The sequence below is a fragment of the Ambystoma mexicanum genome, chromosome 6q (assembly GCF_040938575.1).
Source record: "Ambystoma mexicanum isolate Mex_15411 chromosome 6q, UKY_AmexF1_1, whole genome shotgun sequence".
NCBI lineage: Eukaryota > Metazoa > Chordata > Amphibia > Caudata > Ambystomatidae > Ambystoma > Ambystoma mexicanum.
Genome location: NC_090937.1, coordinates 648,613,708 through 648,634,148, shown reverse-complemented (window position 1 = coordinate 648,634,148; position 20,441 = coordinate 648,613,708). Strand labels below are relative to the sequence as shown.

The 20,441-nt window shown below is 44.7% G+C and overlaps 1 protein-coding gene across 3 annotated transcripts in view; it reads left to right on the top strand.

Annotated features, from left to right (window-relative positions):
- Positions 1-871: 871 nt before the first annotated feature.
- Positions 872-20,441, top strand: part of LOC138516192 (basic proline-rich protein-like) — a 199,181-nt gene continuing 179,611 nt past the window's right edge. For 2 of the 3 annotated variants that reach the window (XM_069631132.1, XM_069631131.1), the window contains exon 1: positions 883-3,614. In XM_069631132.1, the coding sequence (XP_069487233.1) occupies positions 1,008-2,582 (1,575 nt within the window). In that variant the 5' untranslated portion in view covers positions 883-1,007 and the 3' untranslated portion in view covers positions 2,583-3,614. Of the gene's footprint in view, positions 3,615-20,441 lie in introns of all 3 variants that reach the window. The other variant, XM_069631130.1, reaches the window with a different exon arrangement.

The following is a 20,441-nucleotide window of genomic DNA, read 5'->3' as shown; positions in this document are numbered from 1 at the left end:
AATGCTGCCATCAGTTCTTATCGCCAAATTAACAGGTACAGTTCTCTCTGCTGCCGTTAACAACTAAGAGCTTCTCATGTAAAGGTGCTGCTATTCCCCAAACAATTAACAGGCACAGTTCTGTCTGCTGTCGTTCACAGCCAAGAGCTTCCCATCTTAAGCAGATTCAACACATATCGCGAGCATCGTTTTGTGATAGTAAGGTTTTTTCAGGCTCCAGATTCATGACCTCAGTGAGTGGGAATTGTGCTTGGAGCACAGCATCCTCATCGTCAATGTTTTGGCAGCAATGGAAACAAGCATGGGCTACCTCAGAACCAGCGAATACATGAAAAAGTATTGGCTGCTAAAATGTTTATTCATCCTTTTTAGGCACGTTGTGATACATTTCCAAAAATGAAAACTTAGAAAAACATGTATGGGCTGTGTCAGGTTGGACAGAGGAAAAACCTCCAGTAAAAAAAAAGCACGTTTTGACCTTGGCATCTCTGTGAGACTTTTAACCCCAGTGGGTCGGCAGGATACACAGATGTTCAGTCAGTGGCAACAACTTGAAGGCAAACCGCTTGTGATCGAGACAAGGGGAACAAACACACTGTGAGATCCATTCGTTTATTAAGCGCTGCGTCTGTCACCTCAAAGAAAACACTAGACAGCGTCCGGCCACAATTTGCATATTGGGAACAGTTTTGTGCTTCAGCTGGAGAACTTCGTGACTCAAAGACAGAGAGGAGATGATTGGTCTCCTGGGTGTCATTGTCACTGAATCCTCACAGAGGGAGACAAAGGGTCTCGCACCACGTTACGGCATTGGTCACGTGCCCCCACAGACGTCCTCTGACATGGGTACACGTTTGAAATAGCCTAGCTCACAGTAACTTACCCCACGTGCTAGACGCGCGCACTTTCCCGCGCTTTTCGTACGTCCCCGCCCTTCCCCCTTTTTTTGCCCTTAATAACCCAATCTAGTTTAGTTCTTGTACGTTACCCCTTCTTTTTAACCGGGCATGGCAGACCAACCACCACCCGACGCCCCGGCAGCGGAAGTCCCGCCAGCCGAAGCCCCACCAGCCGAAGCCCCACCAGCAGAACCCCCGGCAGCAGAGGCCCCGCCAGCAGAAGCCCCGCCAGCAGAGGCCCCGCCAGCAGAACCTCCGGCAGCTCCGCCAGCAGAACCTCCGGCAGCTCCGCCAGCAGAACCCCCGGCAGCTCCGCCAGCAGACGCCGCGGCAGCCCCGCCAGCAGACGCCGCGGCAGCCCCGCCACCGGCAGCTCCCCCTGGTTCACCACCACCGGCAGCATCCCCTCCAGGAGACCCCTCTAAGGCACCTTCGCCGGAAAAGAAACCGGATGATTGCCCCCCAGAACAGACGAAAGAACAGGGCGCCGCGCCCGCTTCACCTGCACATTCTGCATCCAAATCGGGCAATGCCGCCACTAAAACACCTTCATCTGGCAGCGACATCTGTCGTACCATGAGCCGCAACAAAGCTGATGATGTCTGTGCTGCTTCAAAAACGACCTGTACTGTCAAAGAGGATGAGTCTTACACTTCCTACCTAGAAGATGAGGATGACGAAGACTGTTCGCCTCCCCCTAAGAGTGCCTGCCAAGAGGATTCAGATGGCGATGACGCCTCTGTTTGTAGTGTAGATGATGATGATTCCCCAGATGATGCCTGCTCCAACATAAAGCGCCCTGCAGGTCCCGGCCCGTGTCCTATGCCTAAGTACGACCCGTGCGCTGCTACCGCGGACAGTCCCGATGCTTCAGATAGTGAATGTGCTTCTGACCGCTCGTCAAGAAATTCATCTTGCTCCAGGACTCCTTCTGTTTGTCCCAGTCGAGAAAATATCTGTCCGCGCAAGACTCCTTCTGTCTGTCCAAGCCGAGAAAACATCTGTCCGACCAAGAGTCCTTCTGTCTGTCCCAGCCGAGAAAATATCTGTCCGACCAAGAGTCCTTCTGTCTGTCCCAGCTGGGAAAATATATGTCCGACCAAGAGCCCTTCTGTCTGTCCCAGTCGAGAAAATATCTGCCCTACCGCTTCCGCAAACGTGTGTCCCATTATTTGCCCCTCACAGAAGAGGGTTGTGTCTCGTTCATGCCTAGGGGATAACAAACGTCCTTCTACCCCAGATTTGTATAACCCCTGTGCCAATATTGCTCAATCCCCTTTGGCAAAGGATTGCAAAACCGGCACCTCGCAAAGTGCCATGGCTCCATCTCCCACAGAGAACGCGGCCGCTGCGCCCTCGCCATCGAAGACAGGCACCACCCCGCCTCCTGCGAAAGAAGAACCATGTGACCCACCTGCTTCACCAGATAAACCCGCTACTGCTGACCCTTCTGTACCCCCTCCAGCGAATGCCACACCTCCAGCGGCCGCTGATGCACCCCCGGCTCCCCCAGCGTCTGACGCACCCCCAGCTGCCCCAGCGACTGACGCACCCCCAGCTGCCCCAGCGGCTGACGCACCCCCAGCTGCACCAGCGGCTGACGCCCCTCCAGCTCCCGCAGAACCGGCCCCTGACGCCCCTCCAGCTCCCGCAGAACCTGCCCCTGATGCCCCCCCACCATAGGACACCTAATCTCATTCATCTTCTTGGAATACTGTACACCCTGCTTGCGCCAAAGGGAATACCAATACTTATCTCCCTTTGGAGCCCTCTCTGGATATTCAGCCAGTGTTCGAGCCTGCCGATCTTCAAACAATGTCTGCCCTCATGACAGTACCACCTGCAGAGGCGCCTGAAGATGTAATCGGTCGTATGGTTCCTTCTCCAGGAACTCTGATCCCTGATTTACCTTCTCTGGAAATGCCGGCCTCACTGAATGATTGGTAGATAATACCAACACCTTTTTTCACCTCAGGAGAATATATGCCCCAGAGATACTTCCTCCTGTATGAGCTCCACAAGAAATACCGGATCTTATGTCCAAGCTTCCAGAAATACAGTCCCCTATGACAGCTCTGCCTGCTCTGCCAGCAGCACGTGCACTTCTCCCATAGCCTTAGATATTTTGGCCTATCGGTTCCAAAAGTTCCTGTTCTGCTTTGCCTGGATCCATGAATACATGCCTCGGTTCTACCTTCTCTATTCAATGCCCTCATGCATTGGGCCCTAGGAATTCATGCTCTTGAAATGTCCTTTAATGTTAGGGATTATTTGACATCTACTTTGGAATCCGTGTTCTCTGATTCTGTACTTTTTTCTGAGGAGCTAACACTTCACTCCTTCCCGTCCTCCCCATACATGACTTTCCTTAAGTTACTGCCCCATATCATTAATATTAGTTACTGGAGGTTTACTTTGTTGCAACTAAAACTTAAACAATGGCCTTCTCCTTGCATGATTGCAATTCCAGTAAATAACAACTCTTCACTACATAAAATGTTTGCCATTCAGCACTAAGACCAAGTGTGGCAGTGGGAATAGTAATTCTTAACTGTGGTATTGACTACCTAGCATTTACATTTCAACCATCCAATATGTTCTCCTGTCCCTGGATCTATTCACTTTCATCCACATGGTGCAGCCCTTTTCTGAATGCACGTAAGCTGCGCTGATGCCAAGGAATCCTGGGAAGAAGCCAGATGGAAGACCAAAATGGTGAGTGATTCAGGACAGAAGGCTTTTCAGTGATCCGCCATTTTGGGTAGGGATGTAGCTGGAACTACACAATTGATTGCGCTGTTACAGAATATGGTTGGGATGATAACAGTAGGATAGTGTGGTGATTCACAACACATTCTCAGCTCACATGGCCTCTTGTTCACTTTTTTCTCCGATGACCCGCCCCCGCATTTCTCGTTCTGTGCCTGATGGTTTTGCACTGTGCTCCACTGGCCCTTGATACCCCCCTTTATAACCACCTATTCACACATTTTTTCAGCCTTACATGACAACCCCCTCCCCCCACTGCTCTTTTAACTTTCCAGACCACCCTTCTCTTCTCTCTTTAACTTTTCAAACTCTCTCCTCTGCCCATCCATGACCGTTTAATTAACTCCCTTCCACTCTTCCTGCCAGGTACACTTGACTCTTCTATCTCACTCCTTATTGAATCTTCCCAAAAGAATGATCGAACTTGCGATCAATGCAGAAGCCTGGAGGTAGGTTATGCCTTCCTTGTAAGGAGTTGAACATGCCACACTTGCCTTGAGACCACTCCACTGTCTCTGAGTGGAATACATTGCTACACTATAAATTAAGCGCACCATGCACACAACATGTGGTGATAAAAGAATGGAGAATGAAGACCTCGAAATATGTTTCCCCATTTCATCTACCCAAAACAATTCAGAGGATAAAATGAAGAGGCTCTTCCATCAGGGTACAATAACCTCAACTCCTGATTGCCCTTATATCCCAACAGAGGTATGTAACCTTTAGAAAGGTAGCATTTTTCAGGCAAATCTTTGTCTTCTGTACTTATTCAACGGGACTCCCACCCTCTGCCCCACATAGACCTCTCAGCCAAGGACCAGGCTCTGACACCCGAAAATCACGCTGCATTGACTAGGCCAATTATATAAATATGTATATATATGTATACACACACACACACACTCTCACATAACAAGGATGTTTTATCAAGGTAGACCCTAACACGTCCCTTAAGAATACCAACATTAGGAACCAATCCATATGGGCTGCGAGAAAGGCAGCGAAACATGGCAAGCAGTTACACAAATTGACCACCAGGAGATGTAATAGTGCTCAAATAAAATACATAGATACAGCTCACTTTTTTACCTACCCCTCCCTGCTTTTACTCTTTCACTTGTTTTGCTTCTGTCACCTTCAAACCCTCTGACGCCCACTTAATATTTCTTATCCATTCTCCCTTCAAACTCCCCCAAAACTCTCAGTTTTACAGCATCCTTGTTCCCACCTCAACTAGTTTTCATTGGTTCTCCCCATCTGCCACTGTCCTCATCAGCTCTTAACAAACCCTCACTATATTTCCCCTCAGTGGTTCTTCTTCACCTTCTCCCCGCCTCAGATGACCCCTCATTCGCTGCCTCACTCTGTGTACTTTGTAATCAAGCATCTCCACACACAAGCTGTCTCTTATCCATCTTTTCCTTCTGTTCTCTTCGGCTTCCCCCTGTCCTTTTGCCAATTCTAGCCTCCTACGGTCACCACCCATCTAGCTGCATCTTGTTCATTCTTCCTTCCATTCTTTTGTGATTCTTCCCATCGCATCCCTTTCCCCTGTAGCCCTGCCTGAATGTCACCTCTCCCTGCTTTCTTGGGAACTCCCCTTCGTCAGCTCTCTTACTTTCCCCAAGTCTTAGTAACAATCCCCTTCAACAATTCTGACTTTACTAGCTCACTGCTTCTTTCTTGTCCTTTCTTCCCATAGGAACTCTCTCCCCCCTCTCACTACTTGGACTCACACCTTTTCACTCCCTACTCTCCCCCTCCCTCGCTGCCTTTACTCTATTCCCCATTGTAGCTATCTGTTTTACCCCCTTGCCTTGCTTTTTTCACCCTCATCAGCTTAAAAGGAATCTCACCTCACTTATTATTGCTCTCTTTATCCTGCAGCTTGTCCTCACTCTCCCATCTTAAGTGTCCCGCCAACAAGTGCAGGCATTATGTGTTGTGATGCTGGATCTGTGATGTTATGGGGTGGGTGGGTGGCCGGAATGAATTCTCAGCTCTGTTTTCCTTATTTTATCTCTTTTTCTGTAACCATTGGAAAAGTGCTAAACATGCATGGTGGACCTCCACTATTATTGTTATAGTATTTACTATATATATTTGTTTTATTGGTAGCATGGTCCTGGCCTCTTGTGTTGAAAGACTACTTGGGCCAACACCACTACAAAACTCAGGATTCTTTCAAACTGGATTTAGAAAGAATATAGGCACGTCATTAAATGGACTGGTGTCATATTTCTGTCAAAAGCAAGTGGTCAAATCTCTGGATCTTCCATTATAGTGTGCCTGTATGAATTTGACTGCTGCCTTTGACAGTAGAAATTGTTTATGGAGAAAACACGCCTCCTGGGATATTCCTGAGGAGCTTTCGAATCTCTTAGTTATGTTCCTCCGCTGCAATAGAACATCCCAGGTCAGGCTACATTCCGAGGACTTAGACAGAACTGTGTTCTGCCCCCTGCCTGTTTAATATGTACATAGCAGATATCCAAGAGGAATTGATGGGAAATTAATTCCTCCCAAATTGGGTAATTTGCACATTGGTTGAACTGTGAATGCTGACACTTCTTTTAGACTCAATACCTATGGGTCTCCTAAGGAGCATGGATCGTTCTGATGTTTATTCATCCCCAAACAATCTAAAAGTAAATCCAATTAAAACCAAAGGGACAACAAGTATGATGGCTCTGGGTGGTCTTTCTGTGGTTTCTAATTAGAAGAAGTAAATACATTTAGCTACTTAGTTTTTTTAGTTGCCAATAAACATCTAATTGTTTTGAAAAATAAGATGAGACTGAAGTTAGGATCTCTTATAGCACAAATGAAAATCATTATGTGTAAATTTAAACGCTATTCGATGCAAACAATGCTCGACTTTTATAAATCTAAAGTTACCCCAAGCCTTCTTTTTGGCTTAAAGATACCTGATGTGAACAATTGGAAATGGTTGGAAGGCTTTGTTTGGCGCTCAGTGTTGAAGTTCACCATAATAGCACTTGGGTTTGAGATCCTGTGTTTCATTCTTAAAATGGAATACACTGAATTTGTATATCAAGATCTGTTCTGCTATGCAAAACACCTTATTTTCAGAACTAAGACTAATTGAGGATCAAGTACATGCAGAGGTGGTTCTTCTTTTCATGCGTGTGTGTGAGCACTATTCTGTTGAGTTAAACCTATATAGAATAACTGCCTGTGAAAATCCTAATCTAGTTAAAAAGAAGTAATGGCAGACATAATAGAGTACTGGTCTGTTTTATAGAATTATAAATCTATGATTGAATAGGTTAACTATTCTCCACTGATGAACACTCCTATGCCCTGTTCAATGACATTTCTTTGCCTTTTAATTTGGTATTGGCTCATGCAATTTTGTTTTATTTTATTAAACATGTTAGATGTTGTTGGCCCTAGAAGGACCATTGAAGGTGGCCAGTAGATCTGTAGGATATGCACACTCCATCTGCAGATGCTGAAACATGTGATTTTGCAATTTGGCATGCTACTGGTTATTAGACAAATGTATGTTGATCTCTTTGCCTACGTGGCCACAGAGATGTTCTGGAATTGAAGCAGTTCTACTTGCTGCTGCCACCTGATTTTAGGCTGCAGTGTTGCAGGGTCTGTCTGGAAAGAGAGCACATTGTGGAACATGTTGTGCAACGGAACTGTTCCTTCTGCATGCTGGGACACACAAGGCTCCAACATCCCCTGAACGGTGCAGAGCGCCACAGCGTGCCTCTGAGTGCTTTTGTGGCTGTTGGGGGCGACCACCGGGAGATAAGTGGATCTCTTGAGTCTTCAGTCAGCAGGTACACCCACGAAGTGAGGTGAAGCGCTGACTTTGCTTGGTTATCAGCACTGGGGGCTCAATATTGGGAGCTGCGGCAAAAAGCTGTGAGGATGCTAGTGACTGTAAAAGGTAATTTCTGCATTACATGATTTGCCTAGTCTTCCCACAGACTTCTGTTAATGTTGGACTAATCTGCCTGGTTGCCATATGCGGTGTGAAGTATTGCAAAAGTATTGCTGCAAAAGGGGTAGTGTTTCTCTCTATAAGTGTACTGTTGTGTGGCTGTTGTGAAGCTGCAAACTTATTTTTGAGACTCACCCCTGCAATTTTGTTATCTGAATTAATGAAGGGGTGCAGGCAGCCTATTTGTTACGCAGCCGATCAGTACCAGCACTTTCTGTTTCACACTCTGGCTTTGATTTTCAGAAGTTGGCACCACTGCATAAGGAGTGTGGTCCGATTTTGCCAGTTTATGTGGGTGGACGTCAGTAATTTGCTTTTGGCCTTTCAGAAGACATATTAGTCTCTGGGATCACACAAAGCCTGGGGGTCATCGTGGATTATGTTAATAAACCTGCTACTCATATAACGGTGGCAGTGTTGCAGTCTGCTGTCTTGACAATGCCGGTTGGGGCCTTGAGTTCAGGGGGGGAGCAAGGCTTGTGCAAAAACTAAACATCTTGAGTTGAGTCAGTGTCATTGACGCCTGTTGCTGGTCAGAAAATAACTGTCTTCTTAGGTAACACTTGAATTGAAATAACCCCTGAGGGGTTGAGAAAGCAGTCTTTTATCTATGCAAAGGATTGAGAGGGACTTGCCAATAAGTAAGATCACTCATGGAGATAATCTTAGCACTGCCCAATTTGTCAATAAAATCATCTATTCAGGGAATCAGATTGTTGTCAAATTGCGAGATTGAATTCGGCTTCCAGAAATCAATGCAGAACCTCCATGATTGATTGGGTTTTGCAACTAAGACTATTGGCAAAGACCATAGGCTCTCAGAAGGCTCGATAATATCAGCCATAATCATATTCTCTACTTCTGTTAAATTATTTCTTTCCTAGCCCCAGGAATTTGGTATGGTCGAAGGTTTAATAGCTTCCCATGGGATGTTCTTATAGTATGAAAGATGTTTTTGACCCTTCCTGGTTGGTCCCTTAAGACATCTGTGAATTGATCTAATAGGGTGATGTCTTCTTGGTGGGTGGGGTTCAGGTCTGGTGGTATTAGGCTATTTTCCTGTCCAACATCTATAAGCAAGGTGGCTATAGTTATAGTGAAACTCTCACTGGGGTCTACTCTCCATTCCTTTAAAAGATTCATGTAATACACTTGTATTTTCTGTCTCCAGCCGGGTTGAGAAACAAGGTAATTACAGGGGACCTTTTTTTGCAAGATCTTATATGGTCCAAACCATTTTGACAGCATTTTATTGTCAATGGTAGGCAATAACAATAAAACCATTTGACCCACTGAAAAGGAGTGTGACACTGCCTTCTTATCATAGTTAGTCTTCTTGTTTTCCTGGGCTTGCCCTAATGTTTCTTTACAATCTCCCTCACTGTGCGATGTGTTGCTTTAGGTTTTGTGCCATTTGGGAAATGGGTATCATGGCTTCTTCCCTCTCCTCCCACGTTTCCCAGAGCATGTCGAGAACGTTCCTGGGCTCTCTCCCATAACGCAACTGAAAGGGTGAATATCCCAAAGAGGCCTGAGAGCTCTTCCTTACAACAAAGAGCGCCCATGGGATCATAGTGTCCCAGTTCTTGCTGTCTGCTTCCACAAGTTTTTTTGGAATCCTCTCCAGGGTTTAATTAAAGCGTTCAACAAGACTGTCAGTCTGAGGGTGATACACTGAGGTCCGCAGGGTTTTTATTTGTAGGATCTCCTTCACCTCAGACATAATGCAGGACATAAAGGTTTTACCTTGATCCGCCAAAATCTCTTTAGGGAATCCTTCTTGGGAAAGGAAGGGAATGAGTTGTTTTAAAATGTGCTTGCTGGTGTTATTTCTCAGCTGAAAGGCCTCAGGATATCTGGTGGCATAGTCAAAAATAACAATGATACATTTATTGCCCAATTTTGATGGTTCAAGGGGTCCCACTAAATCCATTGCGATGCAAGAAAGGGGAACTTCAATAATAGGGAGAAGTTGTAAAGGGAGTGGTGTAGCTGGAGTGGCTGCAGTCTTTTGGCAAAGGGGACAGGGCAACACAAAATGTTTGTCATTGGCGTATACCCATGGCCAAATGAACCTTGGAATTATCTGTGTCTGAGGACTGCCATTAAATGGGAATGAGCTTTTTCCAAGACCACTCTCCAGTGCCTTCGGGGAAATACTAGTTGCGATCTTGGTTTCCCTTCTGGAGTGACGTCACCCCTATACAAATGGCCTTTTCTTAGGATAGAAAGGACCAACTTGACCTTTACTGTACTTCTCTGAAATTACGTTGGAGAACTACAATGGGGTTGTTACGCTGTGCGAAAGCTAGATCAGGAAGAAGACCCACTTCCTCTGTTTCCTGTGAAGGTTTGTCTTTCTTTGGTTGATCTGCCTTCCCAAATCCGTGTGAGCCACTATTGGTCTTGTTCTCTGTCAGGTCCTGACTTCGCAATTCCTCGGAAGCTGCTGAGCCCCACAGACCCACAAAAGCGTCCAGTACCCAACTGTTTAGGATTACAGCTGGACCCAAGACACCCCTCGGGGAAAGGGGAAAATGGGATAAAATAATAAACTCCGACACTGGCTTGCCCTCTTCTTATGGGCTGATATCTGCATGAAAGAAAAAGAACATAAAATACATGTGTGTTTTAAGAAATAACACATCTCCTCTCCAACCTCATCTCCCTAAAATAGTATAATTAGTATACCTGAGAATTCCTCTGCGCAAGCTTAGAGGAATAGAACCACTGCAATCTTACGCTAGGAAACCTGAGTCTTCTTAAATGCAGTTGTCCAAGAATTATCTCTTCTGCTATGTCTTATTGTCTGTTTCCTGAAGAGATATGTTAAACATTTATTCTTGTTCCGATTCGAAGAATCCTCTGGTTTCCTTTTCTTTAATTAAAAAGTCTGAAAGTCCTCCAAAATACCTTCTTCCTTCTGAAGTTATTCTGAATTGAGTAGTCACTTCTTCAAAAAGAGACCTAATTCCTAACACTATAATGTTGACTAATATTCCTCTTGCAGATTCATATGTGAGGAATTATCTTCTGTGCTGCAGGAGTGTTCATTTTACACATTTTTTAAATTCTTTTTTCTATTTATTAAACTATTTACCTGAGATACCAAGCAAACTAAAATGCTATTATATTTCATTAAACATAGTGGGGTCTCAAGAATGAAGTTCTGAGCAAGTCACCTTTAAACACTGCATAAATAGTAATCAACTCCCTAAAGTATCTGAACAATCAGATCTAACGAAGTCCTACACTAAAATGAATACCTTACTTGAACTTCCATAGAACAGAACTGAACGTGAAAATAGGCACTTCTGAAAGAACTGTACAAGCGAACTAAGCACCAACTCGCTCGCCGAAAAAACAATGCACCTCCAATATCACGCACGTAACGTAACTGAAAATAAACTGAAAACACTAGTTTCAGATCTAACACAAACACTATCTATGAATTAAAATAATGTTAATAAAACTCTTACCTTAACTCCACCGCCAAACCTGAGTTTAAATAATGAGCGCGTCTGAATCCGAACCCGGAAATGAAGCGAAAACCAAACAAATAGCTGCGAATCGCTGAAAAGAAAGTAACGCGAGCTCAATTAATCAACTTCCTGAATGGAAATAAACAGACTTTTTTCTCTACGCACATGCTCCAAATCCCATCTTCACAATACTAGCCTATTATCATACGAAGGCACAGAGAAACTAGAACCTTAAAACTAAAATGAATTATAATGACGTTTATAATGAGAGAAAGCTATTTAGTTCTAGTTATTTTCTCTTTTTATTAAAATAAAATGCACCTATCTGAAAAGAAGATGGTACGGTCCAAACCTTCCAGCTGCTTTTCTTCCACTGCTTGCTGGTTACTTATTTCTTTTTTTTACAACTGGAATTAAGTTTTCTCAAAGTTGTATTCCTTCAAAGATAGGATATTACACAACAGAAAATATATACAGGACCAGTCTCTTGAACAAATCTTGATGAAAGGCAATTTAGAATGGTTTACCCTCCCCTTTGTTATAGTCACAACCAATCAAGACCTCTGACTACCTCCACCATCTTGGCTTCGGAATCCCACCTTACTCTGAATGGACTGAGTTAAGGACTAATTAAAATGAAACGAAAACTGGAACCAAATAAATAATCTACTTTAAAAAACAAACACAAGGATTTACAAAGGTTTATTAATCATTCCCAACCAAAGACCTGATTTACAAAGTTTATTAATCATACCCAGCCAGAGTCCTGACATTCTGTTCTTGTACTTCCTGAGGGATGGGGAAAAATATCTTTTTCCAAAATTCTCTGTGCAACCTTCTCCCCTTCCTTAACTGTATATGGGTTGTTCCCATGGTTGTGTAAAAGTATTTTCACATCATCCCTATAGTCGGAGGCAATGATTCCGGCCATTACTTCTAAGCCTTGTCTCCAGGCCAAACCAAACTTTGAAGCCAATCGTATAAAGGTTCCTCTAGGGGGAGACAAGTCTAGCCCAGTGGGAAGTATGCCTTTCCCCGGCTTGTATTGTTATTTCAGCAGTACTTTGTAGATCAAAACCTATAGATTCGACAGTGGTCACTGTATTGTGGGTGCATAGGCTTTGGGACTTAGTTTTTTAAACTGTAGGGATTCCCCAACTTTTGTCAGCTGGACGGCATCTCAGTTCTGACACCATATGTGGAGGCTCAGAACAAGGAGACATACTCGATTTTTCCATTCTCAAGTGGGTTTTATTTAAATGATATGAAAGCTGCCTCACTTTCCCTAAACTATGGGTTTTCCTACCTAACAAAACGAATTGGGGTGCTCGTCGATCAGTTGTGAAGTCCAAAAGTAATAGTCTGTCCTCAGTCCAAATCTTACCTACTCTGACCTTACCTCTAATACAAAATAACTAAAGTCCAGGGGAATGACTCACTTTCTCAGCACGTTTCCGACAATACAGACTCTTTAGATAGTTCTTGGCTATCACCTGTATCCATTCATTTAATTCCCTTAGGTGATTCTTCCAATTCTTTTGGCCTATCTTTCAAAATCCTCTTTAAAGGTGTTTCTTTTCCTAGTGTTACGCTCACCTGGTCTCTGCGGAGGCGTTGGGGTATGGTTGCAGCCCTCCCTGAACTTGAATCGCCCTCAGTAGAAAAGATGTGAGTGGTGATACTGCTCCTGCGTGGAGATAACAGTTTGTGAGTGCGCCAATCTGTGATTGTTGTACTTCTCGAACCTTTCACCCCAAAGTACGGTTTCTGTCAGCATACGCTGGCCCATAAAGCTCACCTGTGAATTATGGAAGATAAGCTCTCCGTCCTGCTACTTATGACAGGGGCGCGTCGAATGGGTTCTAGTTCCTTCACTGATCCCTGATAAGGATTAGTCCAGTCCAGCTGCGACTATGCTTCTCCTTATGATTGGTAAGTCTTTCTTGAGCTCTTGTGATGCTGTTCGTTCTGTTTAATGTCTTTATATGTTGCTCCTATTTATGCCCGCAATAATGTCTCTTCTTTTTTCTTCCCTTAGATGGAAATGCGGCCTCAATGCAGATGTGAGACGCGGCCGGATGGAAGATGGACGCTACCGCAATGTTCGACAGCAGGTAAGTGATGGTTTAAGGAAAAGCGCAAAGTATGGCGAAGCGCAACCTTAAACTGACTGTTTTTTCAATGTCTAACCTTGTGTTCTATTTTTCTTTGCAGGCGCTGCTGTCGACGATTGAGCGTGTCGTGCTGCAGTCCAAGATGAAGATTTCGGTGTTCCGGAAATGTAAAGATGAATACTTAGTTCGCCGATGAGATGTACAGGTAAGAACAGTTTCACCCGGTTGGTAAGTATGCTGGCAGGAAGCAGGATGTCCAGAAAGCAGGATCTTCAAAGGTAAGTCTGACCTCAGGCGACGGTGAGCCTTATGCTGCTTGCAAGTGCAGAATAACGTGAAGCATTGCAGGGTGGAAGATCCGTGATGAAGTCCATCGACAGGGTATGCCAAGGTGCTGGCGGTACTGTTAGGGGATGCAGTAAGCCAGTGGGGTTCTGTTTCTGAGACTTGTGTTGTGCACAGACAGCGCAGGTTTCAATAAATTGGGCAATGTCTTTACGCCAGGTTGGCCACGAGTAGTTTTGTTTTACCTTAGCCTGAGTTTTGGCTATTCCTGGGTGTCCTTTCAGTAATGAATCGTGGTAATTTGTGATGATTCGCTTTTGCAGTTCTTGGTCCTGGACATATAATCGTCCTTGGAAATACGGTAGATTGTCTTCGATGGTGTACTGGTCACCTTTTAACAGCCATTCCTTTTGTGTTGATTGATCACCGGGGACTGCAAACTGGTTCTTTGGTCATCCACACACGTGGTGGCAGCTATTCTGGTTTGAATCCTTTTCTCAGGAATTATGGCCGCGGTGTCGGATGCTGTAAAAGCCCCTTTTTCTTCACTCATGCTTGATAGAGCGCCTGCTTTCCCATTGCGTACTCCAGGTCTATAAGTGATAATAAAATCGTATTCCGTGAAAAAGAGACCCCAACGAACTTGATGCGAGGATTGTGCTTTGGCGGTTTTCAAGTATTGAAATAAGTTACGGTGGTCCGTGATGACCTTGACAGTATGTCTCGCCCCAAGAAGGTAATGTCTCCAGGCGTTGAATGCTGCTTTAATCGCCAGTAATTCCTTATCTGTGATTGCGTAGTTCAACTCGTGGCTGAAAATTTGCGGGACCAGAATGCAATGGGGTGTAGTTGTCCTTTTTCAGGGTCTCGTTGTGACAATACTGCTCCCATGGCTATTTTTGAAGCATCTGTCTCAACTATGCAAGGTAGGTCTGGTTGTGGGTGTCGAAGGGCTGGTGCTGTAGTGAATGCTAGTTTCAACTTCTGGAAGGCTTCTTCGACCAATGGAACTTTTGATTTTTCTTTAAAAAGGAAGTAATTGCAAGGCATAAATTAGTTTTCAAAAATTGATTAGCAAAGTTTGCTAATAAAATTTTTCTTGATTAGCAAACAAACCCATTTGATTAGCAATTTTGTACTAATGTTTTTAATGCCACTAGAAGATACTTCTTCCCAAGATATAAAATTGCCAACAATAGAGCAGTTTTGTATACCGCTGAAGTAAGACATTAGTAAGATAAGTTAGGCCTTGCAAATTCTTTCTGTAAAATGGTGCATGTCACCACAAACCCACTTTAGTTTGGCACACTGCTGCCACCTAGAGGCCAGTGAAACCTGTATTTGACATTTACTGCAAACAAAGTAAAGTTTAAATAAAAGCTTCCAACATCCCCTGCAAATAGTACTGGCCCTTCTTAAAATCTACTCTACTATGCGAGTGGGCAAAACTGCTTTGCGAGCCCTGGATGAGTGTCTGTAAAAAGGTTAGCTGCATGAATGGACACAAATAAATAGATATGATAAAAAAGGCTCTGAAAACAGTTTGACCAGCTCACTCTATTGCAGGTGCAAATATATAATGCAATCATGATATAGAGCAAAGTGAGCTCTGGAGGCCCACTACAGTGTACAGTTTTGCAGTAGGTCTGTAGATGTACAGACTGGATGAAACGATTAATCGCTACTTTAAGTAAATATCAAGTTAGCTTTGTGTATTCATTATGTAAAAGACAAAACAGAGTGGATGGCGTAGCAGGCAGAGAACTGGGCAAACTAGGCACAATTTTGTAGTTTGTGGCTATCTCCCTTTCAGGGTAGCCGGTATAAATCAACATGCTAAGATAGATGGGATCAGCTCATGGGCTGAGCACCAGTTGCAAGCTGTATGTAACCAGCAGGCCACAGGACTAGGTTTGCCATCAAAGCATTTGGCCGCATTGTCATGTACATTTTCAAGTGTTCACTCGTTGATATGATGCATCTTTCCCAACAAAATGAAATCTAGTTGACAATGAGATTTAGCTACACTTCACTGTAAAGCATGGAGACAGTGCAGTGTTTTGCAGTAGCAATACTGTAATTATGCATTATGTAACCTATTGCAGTTTTAGAAAAGGAATTGAAAGCCTTTTGTAAAAAAACAAAAAAAACAAACATATACTGGTCTTTGGCAGACAGGATACAGTTAGCTTAATAACAGTATTATCCCGATTATTTCTGGTTTCCAATTATTTGAAAAATAAAATGTGCGTAGCACTTCCACACAGACCATTTGGCACATGAGTGAAGGGGATGATTACTGCTGCACTCCCTCCATTAGCCCCTTTGAACTTGCAGTGAACAGAGAAAAGAGGGCAGAGAGAGCTCTGAAGGCAAGAGAGGAATGCAGTGTGAGCTGTGCCTTCATTGAACACGGTAACTTAAATAGCTAACTTTGCTACACAAGTGCCAATTTAATTAGCAAACCTACAGAATTGCATAGCAAACTGCTCCACGACACTGCTTATTTTATGCCTTGGATTGGATGTACAATTTGTGAAAACCCAGGTATAAACTGATGGTAAAAGTTGGCGAATCCGAGCACGCTTTGCACTCCTTTCCTGGATGCTGGTCAGGGCCATTGGAGGATTGCATCCACCTTTCGTGTATCCATATGTACACCTTGTGGTGTGAGCATAAAAACGAGAAACTCGACCTCAGTTACATGGAAAAAACATTTTTCCAACTTGGCATACAATTGGTGTTGTCAAAGCTTCTCTAAGACTGCCCGGACATGGCTTACATGTTCTTCCATGGAATTTGAGTAGATAAGAATGTCTTCAATGTAAACAAGAGCGGAAATGTCCAGTAGTTCACGGAGTACATCATTCATAAAGAATTGGAACACAGCGGGGGCATTGCATAGCCCGAAGGGCATGACCTGGTATTCAAAGAGGCCGTACTTCGTGCGGAATGCTGTTTTCCACTCGTCTCCCTCTTTTACTCTTAAAAGATGGTATGCTCCTCTTAAATCCAGTTTTACATAGATTTGAGCATGTTTCACTTGGTCCAGGAGCTCTGGTATAAGGGGTAAAGGATATCGATTTTTTTACTGTGGCTCTATAGTTGATGCAAGTTCTTAAGTCCCCTTCCTTTTTAGGCACGAAGAATAAGGGCGAGGAGGCAGGTGACTTGGACGGGCGAATGAAACCGTTCGCCAGGTACTGATCCAGGTAAGTTCTAAGATGCTTATTTTCCTGTTCTGTCAGAGCGTAAATTCGGCTGCAAGGGATCTGGGCTCCGGGTACAAGATCTATTTGACAATTGTAGGGTCTGTGCGTGGGCGGAACGTTGGCTTGCTCTTTTTTGAAGACATCCTGGTAATCTTGGTATTCAAGCGGTAAGGAGCTGATGAAGCCCAACACGATTCCTTTCTTCGGTTTCAGATTGCTGTCATCTTTTTTGTAACATGTGTCGGCACAATCATGAGGAAATGTCAGAACTCGTTTTTGCCAGTCGGTCCTCGGATTGCGGGTCTCCAGCCAGGGCATTCCCAATTTCATCTGGAACTGAGGAGCACTGATGAGATCGAAAGTAATGTCCTCTTGATGCCCGTCCTGACATAGAAGCTTGACTTTCTCAGTGTATTGTGTCACCGGGCCGGATGATAGCTGAGAACCATCCACAGCAGTGACGTTTTCCGATTTCTGCTTCTGTCAGAGAGGAAGGCCTATTCGGAGAGCCAAATCTTGGTCAATGTAGTTACCCACAGCTCCACAATCAATATATGCCTCCAAGGCATGTATTTTTGATGGTTGCTTGTGATTCAGCAAAAGCACTGGAAGGAGGACTAGATGTGTGTTACGCTCACCTGATATCCCTGGGGGGCGTCTGGAAGCCTCTGAGATCTGGAACCCTGGATGCGTAGTTGCCCAGTGCTGAATGAATCTGCAATTACAGAAGGGAGGATTTGTGATAACTGTCTCTAATGGGTGAATCTCCCACCTCCCTCTGACCGATTCCCTTCCCACTGGGTTCTTTTCTCACTTTAGTTATTTGTAGGGTGAGCTATCTGTCCTGCCTTTCTTGTGCAGGGGCGCTTGACATTTATTGGTGAGCTGCCCGAGTTGCTTCACTAGTGCAGTACGCCTTCCTTGGGCCCAGGCCTGCTGTGACCCCGAATCTGCTGGTATGCAGGTAGGTTTGTTAATTGTAAGTCTTTGTTCTGCTTATGTTGGGAATTCGTTAATGTCTTTATCTCCTTCTTTTCAGGTGAGAAGGTCTTGATGCTGGCGTGCCGGATGGAGAGGCACGTTTCTAGGTAAGAGAAAGCGCAAAGCATAGCGCCTTTATTGTCTTTTAAAGCTAACCTGTGTTTTCTTCTTCTTCTCCTCACAGGCCACTGTGGTGCTGCGAGTGGATGAGAGCGTGATGAAAAACAGGCCCCCGGAATCCGTTATGGTAAGTACAGCACTGTGCGTTTGTTTAATATTGAAAGCAAACCTGAATATGTCTCTTTTCCTTTGCAGATGTTGCTGTGGTGTTCCGGATGGAAGTGTGGCGTAGCGCAATGGAATTCAGGTAAAACTGATGAAATTCGATGTTTTGGAAGCGCATGTTCTAATATTGTTTTTCCCTTTCTCGTTATTGCAGGTCGCAATGTTCGAACAGCAGCTGTGGTAGCGGTTCGCCGGAAGTCCTTAAGCTAGTACTCACAGGTGAGTGATCTTTCTTCTTTTCTCGGCTTCCTCAGATTGTAGCCCAGTTGAGATGCTGAGTGCTGGATGGTGTTTTCTCAGGTAAAAGAGTATAATCATGTTTTTGTTCTTGCAGGTTTACAGGAAGATGCTGAAGACCAGGAGCTGGACACGGTGAGCATCACACTGCTGGTTGCAGAATAACACGAAGCGTGTTCTGCAGTCAGGGCGTGGTTTATATAGCCCAGGTAAAGTAGTACCAGGGAAAGTAGTTCCAGGCCTGCCACACCCAAAACACTAGACCGCATGGCTTGGTTCTTAGAACTAGACTGTGTGGGTGCTTCCATGTTGGATGTAAAGGCCCATCTATATTAATGGGACCTAGTTTGAACAGCCCTTCCTTCCTACATATGAGCCTCGTGCCAAAGGTGCCAGGACTGGCTCCAGGAGCCCTTTTGCAGTGGTTTTAAGGCCCTAAGGGTTCTGGTGGGAGCCTGCTTGTGGCACAACTTCTGCCCCCTCACAGTGGTTATGACATGAGGTTTGTACGGATTCCTTTTTCATGCTTGACAAGCGGACCCCTACACTTGCCGGGCATTGGCGTTTCCCGAGTTCTGTTCTTCATCAGTTTTGTCTGTTGCCCCAACCGTTTTCTTGGGTGATTTTACCAGGCAGTTACGCAGGAAGTGACCTGCTTGTCCACAATATAAGCAAAGCTGTTGTTGTCTTCTTTTTTCCCTTTCTGCTTTGGAAAGGGGACTTCATAATTTACCAATTTGCATTGGCTCAGACTGCTCATGTGGTTTAGTCTGATTCTCACGAGGTCGTACGTAAACTGACCGTCCCTCTGATCTAGCACGATCCATTTTCTGATTCTGCAACATATGATTGAGTTGCACCGTCAGGTCTATGTAGTCCGCACACCTCTCAGGGGGATTCACCACTTGCGCCAACACATCCTCAAGTTCTCAAGGTAACCATCGGTAAAAGAGTGTAGTCCTCTTCTCATCTGGCCAGTTGGTCTGGGCTATGAGACAATTGAAGGTTGCAATATAGGTTAATAGATCTTGACTCCATTGTCTGAGTGACAACAACTTGTTGTCCAGAGCTTGTCCTTGAGTATGATAGGCAAATAATTTCTCAACTCATGTTGAAAATTCCCAAAGTAAAGGGTCATCTTGATTTACCAAAGGTATAGACCAGTCCGCCACACTACATCCTAAATACGAGAGTACAAACGCCACTTTGGCTTGGTCATTAGGGAAAGGCTCCTGGTCTGCACAAGAAATGAAGGCGACATTGGTACATAAATACAGCTAACTTGTTTTGGACACTGATGAAGCGTTTGGGAGGGGCTAGAGGCACTGCTCCTGGAAGAACCACCTGAACCGGTGTTGATTGTTGTGGTGTGGAAGAATGAGGGCGCTAGAGGCACTGCTCCTAGAAGAACCACCTGTACCGGTGTTGATTGTTGTGGTGTGGAAGAATGAAAAGAATGGGTTGCTGCAGGCACTGGAACCTGTCCTGCTTGTGCTTGTAGCATTTGTCTTGCCAATTTGTCAGTTCTTTCTCGAGTTACAATAAGATCCCTCCGTAATGCAAGGGTTTCCTGTCTTGAAGCATTTACTTCAGCCCGTTATTCCCCTAGTAAGAGGGCTACTGATCTGTTTCTGAAGTTTCCATAACGCCCAGGCAGAGAGTATTAGAGGCTTTGCGTTCTGTTACGCTCACCTGGTCTCTGCGGAGGCGTTGGGGCACGGTTGCAGCCCTCCATGAACTTGAATCACCCCCTTCAGGCCTCTTCCTCAGTAGAAAAGCTGTGAGTGGTGGTATGTGGTGATACTGCTCCTGCTTGGAGATAACAGTGTGTGAGTGCGCCAATCTGTGATTGTTGTACCTCGAACCCTTCACCCCAAAGTACGGTTTCTGTGAGCATACACCGGCCCATAAAGCTCACCTGTGAATTATGGAAGATAAGCTCTCTGTCCTGCTACTTCTAGCAGGGGCATGTGGAATGGGATCTAGTTACTTCACTGATCCCTGATAAGGATTAGTCCAGTTTGAGCTCTTGTGATGCTGTTCGTTCTGTTTAATGTCTTTATATGTTGCTCCTATTTATGCCTGCAATAATGTCTCTCTTCTGTTTTCTTCCCTTAGATGGAAATGTGGCCTCAATGCAGCTGTGAAACGTGAGACGCGGCCGGATGGAAGATGGACGCTACCGCAATGTTCAA